The sequence below is a fragment of the Erinaceus europaeus genome, chromosome 14 (assembly GCF_950295315.1).
Source record: "Erinaceus europaeus chromosome 14, mEriEur2.1, whole genome shotgun sequence".
NCBI lineage: Eukaryota > Metazoa > Chordata > Mammalia > Eulipotyphla > Erinaceidae > Erinaceus > Erinaceus europaeus.
Genome location: NC_080175.1, coordinates 5,210,169 through 5,226,488, shown reverse-complemented (window position 1 = coordinate 5,226,488; position 16,320 = coordinate 5,210,169). Strand labels below are relative to the sequence as shown.

Below are 16,320 nucleotides of genomic sequence, written 5' to 3'. Positions count from 1 at the left end.
TTGCGCTTCGCACCATGTGCTCTTACCCTGCTAACGCCCAACCCCCTCTGTAATTTTATAAACCACTATTAATCACATATTTTTAATTTAATTTTTTATTTATAAAAAGGAAACATTGACCAAACCATAGGATAAGAGGGGTACAACTCCACACAATTCCCACCACCAGAACTCCGTATCCCACCCCCTCCTCTGATAGCTTTCCCATTCTTTATCCCTCTGGGAGCATGGACCCAGGGTCATTGTGGGATGCAGAAGGTGGGAGGTCTGGCTTCTGTAATTGCTTCCCCGCTGAACATGGGTGTTGACAGGTGGATCCATACTCCCAGCTTGTCTCTCTCTTTCCCTAGTGGGGAAGGGTTCTGGGGAAGTGGAGCTCCAGGACACACTGGTGGGGTCATCTGTCCAGGGAAGTCTGGTCGGCATCCTGCTGGCATCTGGAACCTGGTGACTGAAAAGAGAGTTAATCACATATTTTAAAATGACTCAAAAAATGAAACATCTAAAGCCAAAGTGAATTATGTAAAATTAAGAAATATCCACATTATTTTCTTCCAGATTCCAGAAGCCAATATCTTGGGACAAATCGGACATGGCTATAAGTATGCCATTGGGAGCCTTAATGAAGGGAGGATAGGAATCGCTGCCCAGGTGAGTCAAAACTTTGCTCTCCAGGGCTGGGAAACAGTACGGTGGTTTATGCAACAAACTTTCATGCCAGAGACTCGGAGGTCCTGGGTTCAATCTCAGGAACAACCATAAGCCAGAGAGCTCTGGTTAAAAAAGCAAAGCCAAACAAAACCAACTAGCCTTCAACTCTTCCACAGCCAGTGGATTGAAATGTAAAAGGAAAATGTGCCCCCGATCCCATGAGTATTTGTTAAGCTGTGGACACAAGATGGCGCCCTTCTCTTCCAGGAGATGACAGACCGGCTTTGCGGTGTGACTGGGGTGAATGATGTGAACACAGCGATTTAACGATAATGCTGTTTTCCTGTCTTGGAAACACTCAGGCATGGTCAACACCTGGACTGGTAACTTCTAAAGCAGGTTGAAAATTAAATATGGAGTTTTTTTTTTTTTTAAAGTAAACTTTGCTGAGCCTGACATTCATTCTAGAAGAAATTAAGGATGTGTAAATCCCCTATTGTGTGGTAGCAATTATAAAAACAGCAAAAAATATGTTTAAGGTTTTACATGTAAAAAAAAAATAATCCAGCCATCTCGTGTGGTGAGAAACACTTAAGTAGCCACAGTAAAAATATCAATATATTAAAAGGATGAGAGGGGAGATAGCATAGTGGTTATGGAGAAAGACTTTCATACCTGAGGCACCAAAGGCTGTCAAAGGCTCATTCCCCAGCACCGCTAGCCATGCTCTGGTGAAAGATATCTATTTATTTATTTTCCAAAACTTGCCCTGATTACATTGTTTGATTAGGTTACATTGATTTTTGTTTGTTTGGTTGGTTGGTTGGTTTGGCTTCTGTTTTGTTTTGTTTTTTACCAAAGCAGTGCTCAGCTCTGGCTTACAGTGAGGGTGGGCATGGAAACTGCGACCATTTGAAAGTCTTTTGCATAACCATTAGGCTATCTCCCCAGCCCTCAGTTATTTTTCTAGATGGACGAAGTCCATTAAATCTCTGGTTTTATTGTTAACCGTGCCATTTTTGTATACAGTGTTCACCTGTTTTTAATCATTGCATATCCAAAGTTCAAAAAACATAATTAGCTGTTGAAACAGTTTACTGTCCGAGTATAGACATTCCCCCCACTGTTGTTCATTTACAGACAAAATACTCTTTCTTTGGGGGAGCTGGGACCTCATGAACGCACCACTTCACCACTCACCAAGACAGAGACAGACAGAGGGCGGGCGAGACACCACAGCTTGTCAGGTCCCGTGGGACTCCCCCGCGCTGCTTGTTCAAGTCTGGGTCTCGAGTGTAGCAAGGCAGGCACTGTGCCTGGTGCGCTGCCTCTCTGGCCCACAAACAAAATACTCCCACAAGCCTAGCTACTATATAACTGGCTTCTTTCTGCTTTCTGAAACCCTGATGCAGCTTCACCAGATAGGGCATTGGGCCATTGGTGCCCAGTGCCCCCAGCCATGGCAGTGGAGAGAAGTTCCTACAGTAAAAGGCACAGCCTGGGCTACAGCCTGGTCATGCCAAGTTATTGTATAATGCAATTAAAAGTCGGCGTCAGAGGGACCAAGTGGCAGTACGCCTGGTTGACCGCACTCATCACCATGTTCCTGGGCCTGGGTTCAAATGCTCCTTCCCCCCACCCCTGTCCTTGCCTGCTTGGGGGAAGCTTCATGAGCGATGCAGAAGTGCTGCAGGTGTCTCTCTTTTTCTCACTCTCCCTTTTTCTAGTTCTCCTTCCCTCTCACTTTCTCTCTGTCCTATCAAATTAATATATACATATTAAAAATTAACCTTTTAAAAACAAGATTAAGTAGCTGTGGATCCCTTTCAGAGGAAGAGTAGTAATAGCAGTAACCTCAAGGCATCTGTCCTCAAAGCCATGTAGGTGGGGAGCATTTAACTTTCTGGAATTCAGAGATTCATTTGTTTACTTAGCTGTCATCACCAGGACTTCAACACTCTGGGTTGATACTTTCAGACAGATAGAGACAGAGGGACAGAGGGAGAGAGGGAGAGGGAGCTTCCACCAAGTGCCTTCCCAGAAGAGCCGTCTCACCAGCCTTCTTTCTTTTCACAAGAGAAAAGGAGAGGAGAGAGGCGGTGCAGTGCCAGAGAGCCAACTTAGAACCTCACCCTTGCAAGTCCTGTGCTCTGCCACTGAACCACATGTCCTGTCACGCTTCACTGTGTTCGGAAACACTCATCTTGATGGACAGCCCTGCACTGCAGTTGTCTTGTCCAGATGCTGTCCCGTGGGAGCCGGGAGGCAGCGCAGCAGGTTAAGCGAACGTGGCGCAAAGCACAAGGACTGGAGTAAAAATCCCGGTTCGAGCCCCCGGCTCCCCACCTGCAGGGAAGTCGCTTCACAGGCGGTAAAGCAGGTCTGCAGGTGTCTGTCTTTCTCTCCCCCTCTCTGCTTCCCCTCCTCTCTCCATTTCTCTCTGTCCTGTCCAACAACAACAATAACAATGACAACAATAAAACAACAAGGGCCACAAAAGGGAATAAAGAAATATTTTTAAAAATCTAAAAAAGATAGTATCTTGTCACATTGTCTTAAACCAAGCGCAGTGAGCCATGGCTGTGCTATAATTTGCATTTGGGTTTTCTCTCTCTTCTCCCATCCTTTTTTTTTTTTTTAGCATGATATTCCGTCCCCTAGAAAATTCCAAATGAAAAACTATAGGGAAATGTGAATGAAGACTAATGGAGTATTGACGTTTGTGGGCATTTCCCCAAAACGCCTTAACTATTGATTTTCCTTTCCCTTTTATTTCTAAAGCCTACATAGTTTGATACATGAGATCATGATTTACCGGCTATCTAAAGTTGAAATTCAGAAACCATTTCTGAGCTGGAATCATTAATAGACGCGGAGATTGGTCAGCAGTGAGGCCGTCCGGTCATTTGTTGTGCAAGCCTGGGAGTGGATGCTTCCAGGAGCTGCCCTCGCTCAGCTGGTCTCCACCCCCCCCCACCTCCGCAGGGCCTCCTCCAAGTTGTCTAAATGCTGATTCCGAGGCCACACTCAGCACCTCCACGCCCATGCTCTGGAGTCAGCGTTAGACCCTGGCATCTGCACCGCTTCCCCCCAGCTCCCCAGAGGGCTGGAATGTGCGCAGTCAGAGTTGAGAGTCCCCATTCTATTACATCCTGACGCCTTTCTCCAGCCGTAGCTCTTATTAATCCTGATCAGACAGACAGTGGGCTGGAACAAGGCCAAGAGTGACCTTCCACATGTGGCTTCTTCTACAAGGGCCAATGGGAGCTGGCCCACAGTCTTCTGAGAGAGAGTTCTGAGAAAAATCTCTCTCTCATTATATTTTCTTTCGTGAGAAAGAGAGAAGCAGAGGGCCACTCTGGCATGTACGGCGCCCAGGACTCATGAGGCAAAGCTCGACCACTGTGCCACCTTCCTGGCCTACAAGCAACGTGCCTCTGGGTGGCTTCATGCCCGAGCGGAGATCAGTTTCCTAGAAACTGGCCTGGCTGAGTGTGCGCAGGCCCCTGGAGATGCCCCATGCTCGGAGCCCCGCCACTGCCATCTCTTCCCTGGTAAAGGTGCCCTCAACACCCACCTCACAGTCTCACCCTCGGGGACTCTTCCCCTCCGAAGCTCTTCAGTTGGCCTGCACAGGGGATTTGCAACGTGAATAATAAAAAGCATAGACTTATGAGAAAAATTCAAAATTCTCATGTTTGTTTTAACAGATGCTGGGACTGGCCCAAGGCTGTTTTGACTACACCATTCCGTATATCAAAGAAAGGATACAATTTGGCAAGAGGCTGTTTGATTTTCAGGTATATCGTGATTAAGATTTTTTTTTTTTTTTCAGAATACTCATGTCATCTTGTTATCTGTGCATCTTTTCACTATCTGGGACTCTTCCACTTTCCTGTTAATGGAGATCCTCCACAGAGTCATCCCTTCAAGGATTTCATTCATTCATTTTATCTACTTTTTTTTTTTTAAGATTTCTTTATGAGAAAGAGAGAGAGAAGAAATAGAGCATCACTCTGGCACAAGCAGTGCTGGGAACAGAGCTCAGAACCTATGCTTGAGAGGCCTTTACTTTATTCACTGTACCACCTCTTAGGCCACTGTTCTCTCCCTCTCTCTCTCTCTCTCTCTCTCTATATATATATATATATATATATATACCCCTTTTGTTGCCCTTGTTTGTTGTTTTTTATTGTTGTTGTAGTTATTTTATTTTTAAAGCATTTTAAAAATATTTATTCTCTTTTGTTGCCCTTGTTTTATTGTTGTAGTTATTATTGTTGTTATTGATGTTGTCATTGTTGGATAGGACAGAGAGAGATGGAGAAAGGAGGGGAAGACAGAGGGGGAGAGAAAGACAGACACCTGCAGACCTGCTCCACTGCTTGTGAAGCGACTCCCCTGCAGGTGGGGAGCTGGGGCTTGAACTGGGATCCTTACACTGGTCCTTGCGCTTCATGCCCCATGTGCTTAACCTGCTGTGCTACCGCCCAACCCCCCCCCCCATTATTTCTTTTAAAATGTTTACTTATGGGTGGAGGAGATAGCATAATGGTTATGCAAACAGACTTTCATGCCTGAGACTCCCAGGCCCCAGGTTCAGTTCCCCTGCACCACCACAAGGCAGAGCTAAGCAGTGTCCCAGTGAATATGTGTGTGTGTGTGTGTGTGTCTATATATATGTGTGTATATATATAAAACCATCCTCCGGGTCCAGGAATGGAAGCTGGGGCCTTAAGCCTGCAAGTCCTGAGCTCAACCCATGGAACGAGAGAATGCTGACTGCTGGGGCAGCACGGGCACGAGGGCCAGAAACAGATGAGTGTGTGTGTGTGAGTGTGTGTGTGTGTGTGTGTGTGTGTGTGTGTGTGTGTGTGTGTGTGTGTGGAAACTTGATGTCTGAGGGATGCGGCTCTGCAGACCACTTAGTGGGAATGTTCTTTCCTTGTGGAAAACCCACAACTGGATCCCCTGCTAATATGTTAAACATTGCTCTTTCTTTCTTTGCTCTTTTTTTTTAGAAGATATATTTGTTCATTAGAAAGGGGGTGAGCAGAGAACCAAAGTATCACTCAGGCACAAATGATGTCTAGGACTGAGCTTGAGATCTCATGCTTGAGAATCTAGCACCTTTTTCTCCCAGAGCACTGACCAGCTCTGGTTTACAGTGGCACAGGGGATCGAACCTAGGACTTTGGGACTTTAGGCATGAGAGTCTCTCTGCATAACCGTTATGCTATCTAATCTCATCCCAAGAATCCAACACTTTCTCCTCTGAGCTACCTCCCAATCAGCATAAAGTCTTTTTTTTTTAAAGCAAAATGTTAAGTTTTAGGAGAGTAGATGTCACAGTAGAAAAAGATTTCTTCAACAAGGCTCCCAAAAGAAGTAATCACAAAAGACAGATACTAAGATCGGTGGACTCAGTTCCCACCTTTCCATTCTCTCAAAGAGGCCACAAGAGCCAGCCAGATCCTAAGGAAGAAGGGAGAGGGGTCATTGTGCTGCATGGCGCTTGTCTTTATTGCATTTTGCAGACACTGAGGTCGCTTAGGTCCCTGCTGGTGGAGAGCTGATGGCTGGCTGCAGGCTCGGGGCAGTTCGCATTCTAGCAGTTAGGTATTTTGAATGAAGGTGTGCACTTTGTGTTTTTGCCATATGCTGTCACACACCCAACAGACTCCAGTGTAATGTAACCTAACTTTGCTGTGGGCTGGGAAGCCTCAGAAGTGTATGTGACTCTCTTCCTTGTGACACTGACTTCTTGTAGTGGTGTGGAGCCAACCCCACGGGAGTGCCAAGGTATGTCTCCCTCCATCCCGCATATACGTTAGTGGGGGCTGAACGTACCATCAGGGTCCATCACCCACCTGTGCACAACAGTGTTCTGTGTGTATCGCATGTGGCAGAAAGCAGGGAAGAATCGATCGAGAGGGTGTTTGCAAGCAATACTAATTTCTCCAATGTGTCCCTTTTTTTTTGTTTGTTTTATGTTTAAGGCCCTCCCTGGGGTTCTTGACTAACTGTCCAGTTGAGGTTCCCCGGATCGCCAGTCATCACACAGGGTTACTGCTACTGACTGTCTGTCCTCCCTACTCAGCTGTGGAAGTCATGTGAGAGACGGGTTCCGAAGGCCAGTTCAGTGTGATGTCTCCATGCTCAGCACAGCAAATCCCAGGCAGAATGACACAACAGAAACGAGAAGCATGTCAGTTTGTGAGATGCACATCTGTGTCCATCATACCAGCAGACATTCATCACTGTCAGCTCTTAGTCTAGCAATTACTGTGTGTCTGCTTATCCTTTAAAACCCAGTGTCGGTCCTAGGAAGATAGTCTAGCACCAGCAGAACATGGGACTTGCACACACGCGGCTCTCGGTTCAATCCCCAGCACTGCCAACGGCCAGAGCTGAAGAGTGCTCTGGTCAAATACAGACAAGTCAGAGGATAAAATAAGATTTCACGGTGATAGAAGTCAACCTTCTGTTTTGTCCAGCCCTAGAGAGAATGCTTCCTATCCACGTATTGTACAATGAAGTCACCTTAATAATGAACTAGAAGAGGGGGTTGGGCAGTAGAGCACATGGAGCGAAGTGCAAGAACTGGATTGAGGATCCTGGTTGGAGCCCCCGGCTGCCCACTTGCAGGGGAGTCGCTTCACAAGCGGGGAAGCAGGTCTGCAGGTGTCTGTCTTTCTCTCCCCCTCTCTGTCTCCCCTCCAATTTCCATTTCTCTCTGTCCTATCCAACAACAACAACATCAATGGTAACAACAACAATGGCAACAAAATGGGAAAAAACGGCCTCCAGGAGCAGTGGATTCGTAGTTCAGGCGCTGAGCCCCAGCAATAACCCTGGAGGCAAAAAAAAAAATTAACTAAAAGAAAGAAAATTGGTGCTTTGGCATTCCTTTATTACTGTTTAGCGAACATCTTTTATTATCTTGAAGCTACATTCAGAGTCAACATTTTATTAATTAAAGAATAATTAAATATTAATTAAAGAATAAATTCAAGTTTTAGTTTTGCTGGGATTTGATTTAAGCTCAGTTTTGAGTAAAAGGGGTGACCATCATCATACCGTTGATGATTTATTTTTTTTAGATCTTTTAAAAATATTTTTAAATTTATTTTCTTTTATCTGATAGGAATAGAGAGTTTCGATGATTATCTTTGTAATATTTTATTTATTTAGTCAGTTGATAAAGACAGAGAGAAATTGAGAAGGGAGGGGAGATACCGAGGGAGAGAGAGAGACGCCTGCAGCCCTGCCTCACCACTCATGAAGCTTCTCCCCTCAGGAGGGGACTGGGTCTTGAACCCAGGTCCTTGAACTTAATGATGTGTGCACACAACACAATTCAGTGCACCATCACCTGGACCCCTATTTGTTTACTTCTAGTAGAAGTGAGGTAGTGGGGCCGGGTGATGGCACACCTGGTTAAGCACACATGCTACCATGCACAAGAACCTGGGTTCGAGCACCTACTCCCCACCTGCCAGGGGAGCACTTCATAAGTCATAACGCAGGTCTGCAGGTGTCTATTTTTTTTTCTCCCTCTGTCTCTCCTCCCCTCCCAATCTTTCTCTGTCCTATCAAGATAAGAAAAAAAAAAGAAGAAGAAGTCAAGAAGAAGTAGAAGCAAGAAATAAAAAGAAAAATATGGCCACCAGGAGCAGTGGGTTTGAAGTGCTGGCACCAAGCCCCAGTGATAACCCTGGGGCAAGAAAACAAAAGAAAAAAGAAAGACAAGAAAAAGAGAGAGAGAGAGAGAGACCGGAGCACTGCTCAACTCTTGGCATATAGTGGTGCTGGAGACTGATTCTTTTAAAAATCTTGACAATTATAATTGTGAAAACTTTGAAGTTTTTGGTTTATTTGTTTGTTTTTAAAGAAACAACACCGCTATGTCCTATTTCCTTGCCGATGGCAGATTTTACAGTGTTTCCAGACTGAATGTGAATCTCCTTCAGGTCACACTTTGGGTCTCTTACTGTTTCCTGCCCAGGCTTCTACGACCTGGGGCAAAATCATTTTGAGGGGGGGTTCTGACTGTGTAACTCATGGTGAATGTTGCAGGGGCTTCAACACCAAGTGGCTCACATGGCCACACAGCTAGAAGCTGCGAGATTGCTGACATACAACGCCGCCCGGCTTCTGGAAGCTGGAAGACCGTTCATTAAGGAAGCCTCGATGGCCAAATACTATGCCTCAGAGGTAACACCCCCCCCCAAATAACCCAGCAACCCAGCTTTCTTTTCCCATGTATAGGTATCTTGTTTTTTTTTTTTTTTTTTTTTTTTTTTTTTTTTTTTTGCCACCAGGGTTATCACTGGGGCTCGGTGCCTGCACCAGGCACCCACTGCTCCTAGAGGCTCTATTTTCCCTTTTGTTGTTTTATCATTACTGTGGTTCTTATTATTACTATTGATGCCATTGTTGTTGGATAGGACAGAGAGAAATGGAGAGAGGTGGGGTAGACAGAGGGAGAGAAAGACAGACACCTGCAAACCTGCTTCACCACTCGTGAAGCTACCCTCCTGCAGGTGGGGAGCCAGGGGGCTCGAACCGGGATCCTTTTTTTTTTTCTTTTTTTAAAATATTTATTTATTTTCCCTTTTTGTTGCCCTTATTTTTTAATTGTGGTTGTAGTTATTATTGTGGTTCTTGATGTCGTCATTGTTGGACAGGACAGAGAGAAATGGAGAGAGGAGGGGAAGACAGAGAGGGGGAGAGAAAAAGAGACACCTGCAGACCTGCTTCACTGACTGTGAAGCGACTCCCCTGCAGGTGGGGAGCTGGGGGCTCAAACCGGGATCCTCATGCCGGTCCTTGCACTTCACGCCATGTGCGTTTAGCATGGTGCACTACTGCCCAAGCCCCCAATGTATGTTTTGAGAGCTTGTTTGGAGGTTCTAGTAGGGAAGTGCAGCTACTCGTATGCCCTCGACCGTATGCCCTTCCCCGTCTCTATTCGGGGAAGGCCGTCTTCTTCGACCGAGCGCACAGCTTCGGGAGGGACGCACATGGAGGGTGAGGGAGGAAGGGGACACCTGCCTAGCCAGCCAGATCAGCCGAATCAACCCTGGCGATCAATGGGGTGACAGATGTCACAGCCAGATGGCCCTCACATCCGTCCCCCACATATGTTTGATTAACCTTTCGCTCGGGAAGCTAGGTGAGTGTGCTCCAAGAGCACGGACTCTGTAGTTCCCACCACAGAAGAGCAAAGTGGTAAAGTTGTCTGAGTTGAATTCTGCAAAGCCTCAGTGCCTTCATAGGAGCTGAAATGGAAACCAAGACCCCATTTCAGGTAGCAAACCCGTCAGAAGTCTCCAGGGTCGAGACCTCCACTGACTAGTGGCATCGTGCCCGTGGCTTTAGGCTGGGACAAAGTGAACAGCATGGAGAGCCACGGGAAGTAAAAATCTCGGGGAGGGATTGACCAGATGTAATTCTCCCCACTTGTACGTGTGCGTCCTGTGTCTGACGCCTTGCACCTCGACCAGAGGACTTAGTCAAATCACCAGGCCGCTGTTTCCCTGCCTTGGCCACACGTCTGGCTCCCTCCGTGGCCTCTGGGGCCCTTGAGATTAAGTGCATTTTCCCTTAACCACCTTTCCACCTGTCTCAGCTGGAAAGCCGCCTCACTTGGCCTTGTGGTTTCTGCTAAGCAGTCTTGTCCTCAAGGTTTCCTTCTGCCCCCATCATCCTCCTGCTTCTGTGGCTGTTGGTTCAAGTCTGTCTCCAAGTGGCCCCAAGAACCAAAAAGTCACTGGCAGGCCTGTCTGCACCAGTGCGTGCCTAGTCTAGGCTGATAGACCCTGAGATAAAAAAAAAAAAAAAAAAGAATGGAAAACAAAAAATCAGGGCCACGTGCTGGCACACCTGGTTGAGCGCACATGCTACAATGCAAACAGGTTCGAGCCCCTGGTCCCCACCTGCTGGGGTAAAGATTTGTGAATGGTGAAGCAATGCTGCAGGTCTCTCTCTCTCTCTCTCTCTCTTTCTCTCTCTCTCTCTCCTCCTCCTCCTCCCTTCTTGACTTCTGGCTGTCTCTACCCAATAAATAAAGATAATAAAAAAATAAAACTGGGGGTTGGGCAGTAGCTCAGTGGGTTAAGCACACGTGGCACAAAGTGCCATGACCGGCGTAAGGATCCCGGTTCGAGCCCCCGGCTCCCCACCTGCAGGGAGGTCGCTTCACAAGCGGTGAAGCAGGTCTGCAGGTGTCTGTCTTTCTCTCCCCCTCTCTGTCTTCCCCTCCTCTCTCAATTCTCTCTGTCCTATCCAACAACAACATCAATGGCAACAATAACAATAATGATAACAACAAGGGCAACAAAATCAAGAAATAAATAAAAAAAATAAAACCAATAAGCACATGCTGGGAGGGGATGACACCTGTCAGCACGTGCCCTGAGTCTGACAGCACTGTGACTTCCTTAAGCAAACAGAAAATGTGTGGCATGCCAGGGTCTTTTACGTAGCTGCACGAGCTGGCGAGACTCTCGGCAGACAGTCCCATTGTACAGCGCCACTGTGCCTGTCTCCTGGGGCAGTGAGTCCAGGCTGATAAGAACACCCCATGTGAGTGTTCATGGGAAGCCACGTTGTTTCCACGCGTGACATGCCTCCTGCTTCTGTCAGGTTGCAGGACTAACGACCAGTAAGTGCATCGAGTGGATGGGTGGAGTCGGTTACACCAAAGATTACCCTGTGGAGAAGTATTTCCGAGATGCGAAGATTGGTAAATCAGTCCTCTGTATTTTGCTTTGTTTTGCTTTGCTGTGTTTACCTCTGTAAATGCCTAGGCTATTGTATTTGTTTGATGGCACTTACTGTTTATTATTATCGTCATTATTATTTTAACCAGATCTCTGCTCAGTTCTGGCTTATGATGGCACTGGGGGCCTCAGAGTCTCAGGCTTGAAAGTCTTTTTGTTAGCTGTTATGCTATCTCTCCTGCTGTCACTTTTATTTTATATTAGTGGTACCCAGGCAAAGAGGTTTTTGATTTCTTCAGTATTCTATCTATGGCTTCTCCCCCTGTCCTCCCTGCCCCTCACCCCCCACCGCTGCCTCTTGCGGCTGGGTCCCACCCCCACCTCACACACCACCTTTCTTTGGAGAAAAAGGGTTTATATATTTTAAACCATCATTGACTTGTTAAAACATCAAGGCTTTTTGAAATAAGTGCCTTGTCTGCCTTATTAGTGAAACCACCAGAGTCAACTGTCCTAATTTTTTTTTTCTCTGAAAGATATTGTTAATTCCTGGGATGCGTGTAGTTTAATGCCGGTCTTTGAAGTACGGCTCTAATAACAGAAACTAAGCGTCTGTTCTGGCTTGAGCATCAAATGCGCCGCCACCAGACAGCAAGATGGAGGCACAGGCAGCCTGCGAGCTGCCTGCTCTGAGGGCCCAGCTGAGCTCTGAGCCACTGGGATAGAAACAGGAAGAATCAACCCTTCAGTGCTGGTTCTGGAAGTCCTTGAGCCCAGTGGCATTTCTTAGGGGGACCTGCTTTATCGAGCAGTGTCGCATTCAGGGGACATTTAATTTTATTGTTATCTACTTATATGTTTTTTTGAGCGCCAAGACATTGCACATGCATGACTTCACTGCTCCTGGGAGTCCTTTTTTCATTTGGGGGAGAGAGAGAGAGAGAGAGAGAGAGAGAGAGAACGTAGCATCAGAGCTGCACTGCCTTAGCCCCCCAGTGTGGCTCAGACCTGGGCCACACACAGCAAAGCCAGCCCCCTCACCCAGTGAGCTGTCTCTCTGGCCCGGGGGATACTGGGTGATGTCCCTGCTATTAGCTTCCCAGCAACTGCAGCCTCGGTGTCCGTGGAGCTGTGTCGTGTGTAGGCTCTCGGCAGTGGGCTGACTCCTCCTTGTTCCGCCTGCTTCCTGCTGTTTAAGGTACCATCTATGAGGGAACCTCCAACATCCAGCTCAACACCATCGCACGGCACATCAGAGCTGAATACTGACACCCAGCAGGAGTGAGCCTTTGGCACGTGGATATCACTCATGGGAAGTGCACAACGCGTGTGCCCCAGGGGTGAGAAGGGCCCCCACAGCTCTTAGGGGTTTCACGAAGCCCTTAGTCGTGGATCCCGAGGGGCAGCTGCCCTATTTTATCTTTCAGTCTGCTTCGCTTAGGCACGGGGAACCCACTTGTTTAAAATCTGGGAAGAAACACATCCATGTTTTTCCCCAAAGCTCTTTTTTTTTTTATAGCTCTATATGGATTATTGTTCTCACTCTGGAAAATGCAGAGGTTTAACTCTGTCCACATCTGGAAAAACAAAGACATGTAAAGGTCCTTCTTACTGGACTTATTTCTCTTTTATAGTCTCATTGTAGTGTCAGAGGAATGTTCACTATAGTTGAGAATTCAATAGTAAAGGTAAATTCTGTTTCGTTGGCAAACTTTGGCAAAAACTGATTTAAAAAAAAATCTGTTTAGAGGGTGCCGGGCAGTGACGCACCCGATGAAGCTCACACAGTACTAAGCACAAGGACCCGGGTTCAAGCCCCCACTTCCCACCTGCAGCGAGGATGCCCCAGGAGCATCAGCAGGCCCGGAGCTGTCATTTTTCTCTCCCCCTCTATCTACCTCTCCTCTCTCAATTTCTTTCTGTCCTGTCAAATGAGAAAAAAAAATCTGTTTAGGAAAAAAATCTCCAAGTTCTAGTTCCAAAACTGAGAATGAGTCATAGGCTTACATGATCCTGGAGTCAGATAATGGGAGGAAATACTTAGCAAAGGAAGACAGTACTGCTTATTACCATGATTGAATGGTACAGAAGTTGTGTTTTGAGGCTGTTTCAATCAGATCATTTAAAAACAGGTTTTCAGTAAAGTTTTGCTTTAGTAATCAGAATGTATTCAGGATTATAAGTGTCACCATGATGCAGTGCTTTTCAATAGTATAAATCCTTCCTGCTTAAATCGATTACTGTTTCCTCAAACTTAGATGTTAGAATGTATCATGAGAGTAACTCAGAAACTATGTTCTGGTTTAGTGATTCACCAGGAGATGTTTTACTCCCTCATAAAAATTACAAACTCTATTAAGGAAGAGAGGATAGAAAGGACTGTGTAGTTTGAAAAAGTGTATTTAGTAGCCTACAACTAATTGTATAAGTCAAAAGGAAATTTTGGTCTATTTTTTTTTTACAACACAAATCATAGAAAGGTAAAACTCAACAAAATATCTAGTTGGCATTGCAGTTTTTTAATGCTAGAGATTTACCAGTCAGGAACAGACACTTCACACCCCACTCCAGAGGTGTACATATCCCCGGCTCCCTCAGAAAGAAGGCAGACAGTGGCAGGTAAGAGTTTAAATTTTTCAAAAAGGGATTGCTGCCATTGAGTGGGAAGTAACTTAATACTTTGATGAAAGAAGGCGTAATATTGGTTTTAAGAAAACAAAAAAACTTGACATGGTCTAAGTGATTTTTCTTTGCTTATCAAATGGAGTTAATTCTTAGTATGCAAATTAATGGGTTACACATTCTGCACTGTATATGATACATGCAATTGAGAAATAGCTGTTTCCCTAAAACATCATGAAGAAATATGGACAGATGTAGACCTTAGATCAGACAAGATAGAAAGTGTACTTGCCTTTCCAACTGGGAGATGCTGTAAAGCCCCTCCTCCAGTCCCTGGGAACATGGCCACAGAGCAACCTCAGGAGGAAAGTAGGGGAAGGGAGGATGAACTCCCCTACAGTGGAGGACACCTTTAATTTCTTTTTTTTTAATATTTATTCAGTCTCCTTTTTGTTGCTCTTTTTTTTTTTTATTTACTTATTTTCCTTTTTTCTGCCCTTGTTTTTTATTGTTGTGGTTATTATTGTTGTTGTTGATGTCGTTCGTTGTTGGATAGGACAGAGAGAATGGAGAGAGGAGGGGAAGACAGAGAGGGGGAGAGAAAGACAGACACCTGCAGACCTGCTTCACCGCCTGTGAAGCGACTCCCCTGCAGGTGGGGAGCCGGGGGCTCGAACCGGGATCCTTCCGCCGGTCCTTGCGCTTGGCGCCACGTGCGCTTAACCCGCTGCACTACTGCCCGGCCCCCTAAACCTTAATTTTAAAAATTGGCAGTGTTCTGAATGAACAGAGAACAGTTGCAGATTCACTAGGTGTTACTGTCAGTAGATGGCACCTGTCTTCCGTCTTCCTCGATGGCAAGTCATTGTGTCACTTTGCCATCAACCAGAGAAGATGCTTTGGGTTTCTGCTGCCATTCTTCCCCTCAAGTTTTTTTTTTTTTTAAATAAAGACTTTTTTAAAAAAATTATTCATTTATTAATGAGAAAGATAGGAGAGAGACAACGAACTAGACATCACTCTGGTACATGTGCTGCCAGGGATTGAACTCAGGACCTCATGCTTGAGAGTCTAATGCCATATCCATTGCACCACCTCCCAGAGCACTCCCTTCAAGTTTTTAATAACCATGAATCTGGGGGCGTTAAAACTACCTGTCTTGTTTATATCTAAGGGAGGCTCTGAGCTTATCCGCCTCCTAAAACTTATCATTGATAATTACTGTTTGGTTATTGGATGATTTGGTGGCGGTGGGGCTCTGATGGCTGATGGTAGAGGCGTGAACACAAACACCAAGGACCCAGCTGCTTGAGGGTGGAGCTGGACTCCACACCGCCGCCCCAAGGGAGCGTTCTTGGAGGCTTCACTTTATAACATGAACACCCCTCCGCATCATAAAAAAAAAAAAGTCTGAATCACAGCGAGTTAAACCCAGACAGACTTAGAGGACAGAGACAAGAGTCCGACTCCCAGAGCCCTCTCCCATCTAGCTAGCGTTTCTGCTTAAGCCAATTTGAATTTCAGCCTTATTATAGGTCGATATGGTCGCTGATTCATCTGAGATTTTTAAGTGATTGAGAATTAACATGTTAGAAGTATTATGATCAGTCATTGTCATTGTGTATACACGTTCGCCACCTTCCAAACCAAACACCGGCTCTCCTTGGGGATGACCCCTATGTCAAATATGAGGGTGACGGTGTGCGATTGTTTGATTTTGATTTTAGGATATGCTCTGTTTTGCTATAATGCTCTACTTACATCCTCTTTGATGTATTTTTGATAATCTTTAATGAAATGAAAGTTTTGTTAATGATATATATAATAATGTATATATATATCAGACTGTATTCAGTATTATAAAAATCAGTGTTCTAGAAAAAAATGAAAAAAATAATAAAGACCTAGTTGCCTGGTGATTTGTGCTCCTCTGGAAAATAAAATTGTTTGTTACACATACAGATGAAGTAAGAAAATAGCATAATCTCCCTACAAAATAGAGGCAACAGCTCTGTTTGCCAAGCCAGTAGGTTGCCTCACGAAAGCCAATTTTACTTCTCAGAGAAGGCGTCTTATAATATAGAACAGATTTAAATCATTGACACCAAAGAAAAATTTACCAGAGGACCCTTAAAAAAAAAAAAGAGCCTAATAAGTAAGCAGTTGTGCAGTGGAGAAGCATCTTTGCTGAGCACGTCGTCACCCTGAAGATGTTATCCAGCTGACATCTCTGCCCACGCTTTGTAGTGTTTTGCAAAAGAGACCATGGTGTCACACTTTCTGTTCAGTGACACATAACAGTCTATAACCCCACTGGGGA

At 45.5% G+C, this 16,320-nt stretch overlaps 1 protein-coding gene across 1 annotated transcript in view; it reads left to right on the top strand.

Annotated features, from left to right (window-relative positions):
• The window catches only part of ACADSB (acyl-CoA dehydrogenase short/branched chain), a 44,454-nt gene extending 28,535 nt beyond the window's left edge, over window positions 1-15,919 (top strand). Inside the window, exons 7-11 of the mRNA XM_016186662.2 lie at window positions 559-651; window positions 4,362-4,451; window positions 8,731-8,868; window positions 11,302-11,401; window positions 12,577-15,919. Coding sequence (XP_016042148.1) covers window positions 559-651; window positions 4,362-4,451; window positions 8,731-8,868; window positions 11,302-11,401; window positions 12,577-12,647 — 492 coding nt within the window. The 3' untranslated portion in view covers window positions 12,648-15,919. The remainder of the gene's footprint in view (window positions 1-558; window positions 652-4,361; window positions 4,452-8,730; window positions 8,869-11,301; window positions 11,402-12,576) is intronic.
• The last annotated feature ends 401 nt before the right edge of the window (window positions 15,920-16,320 follow it).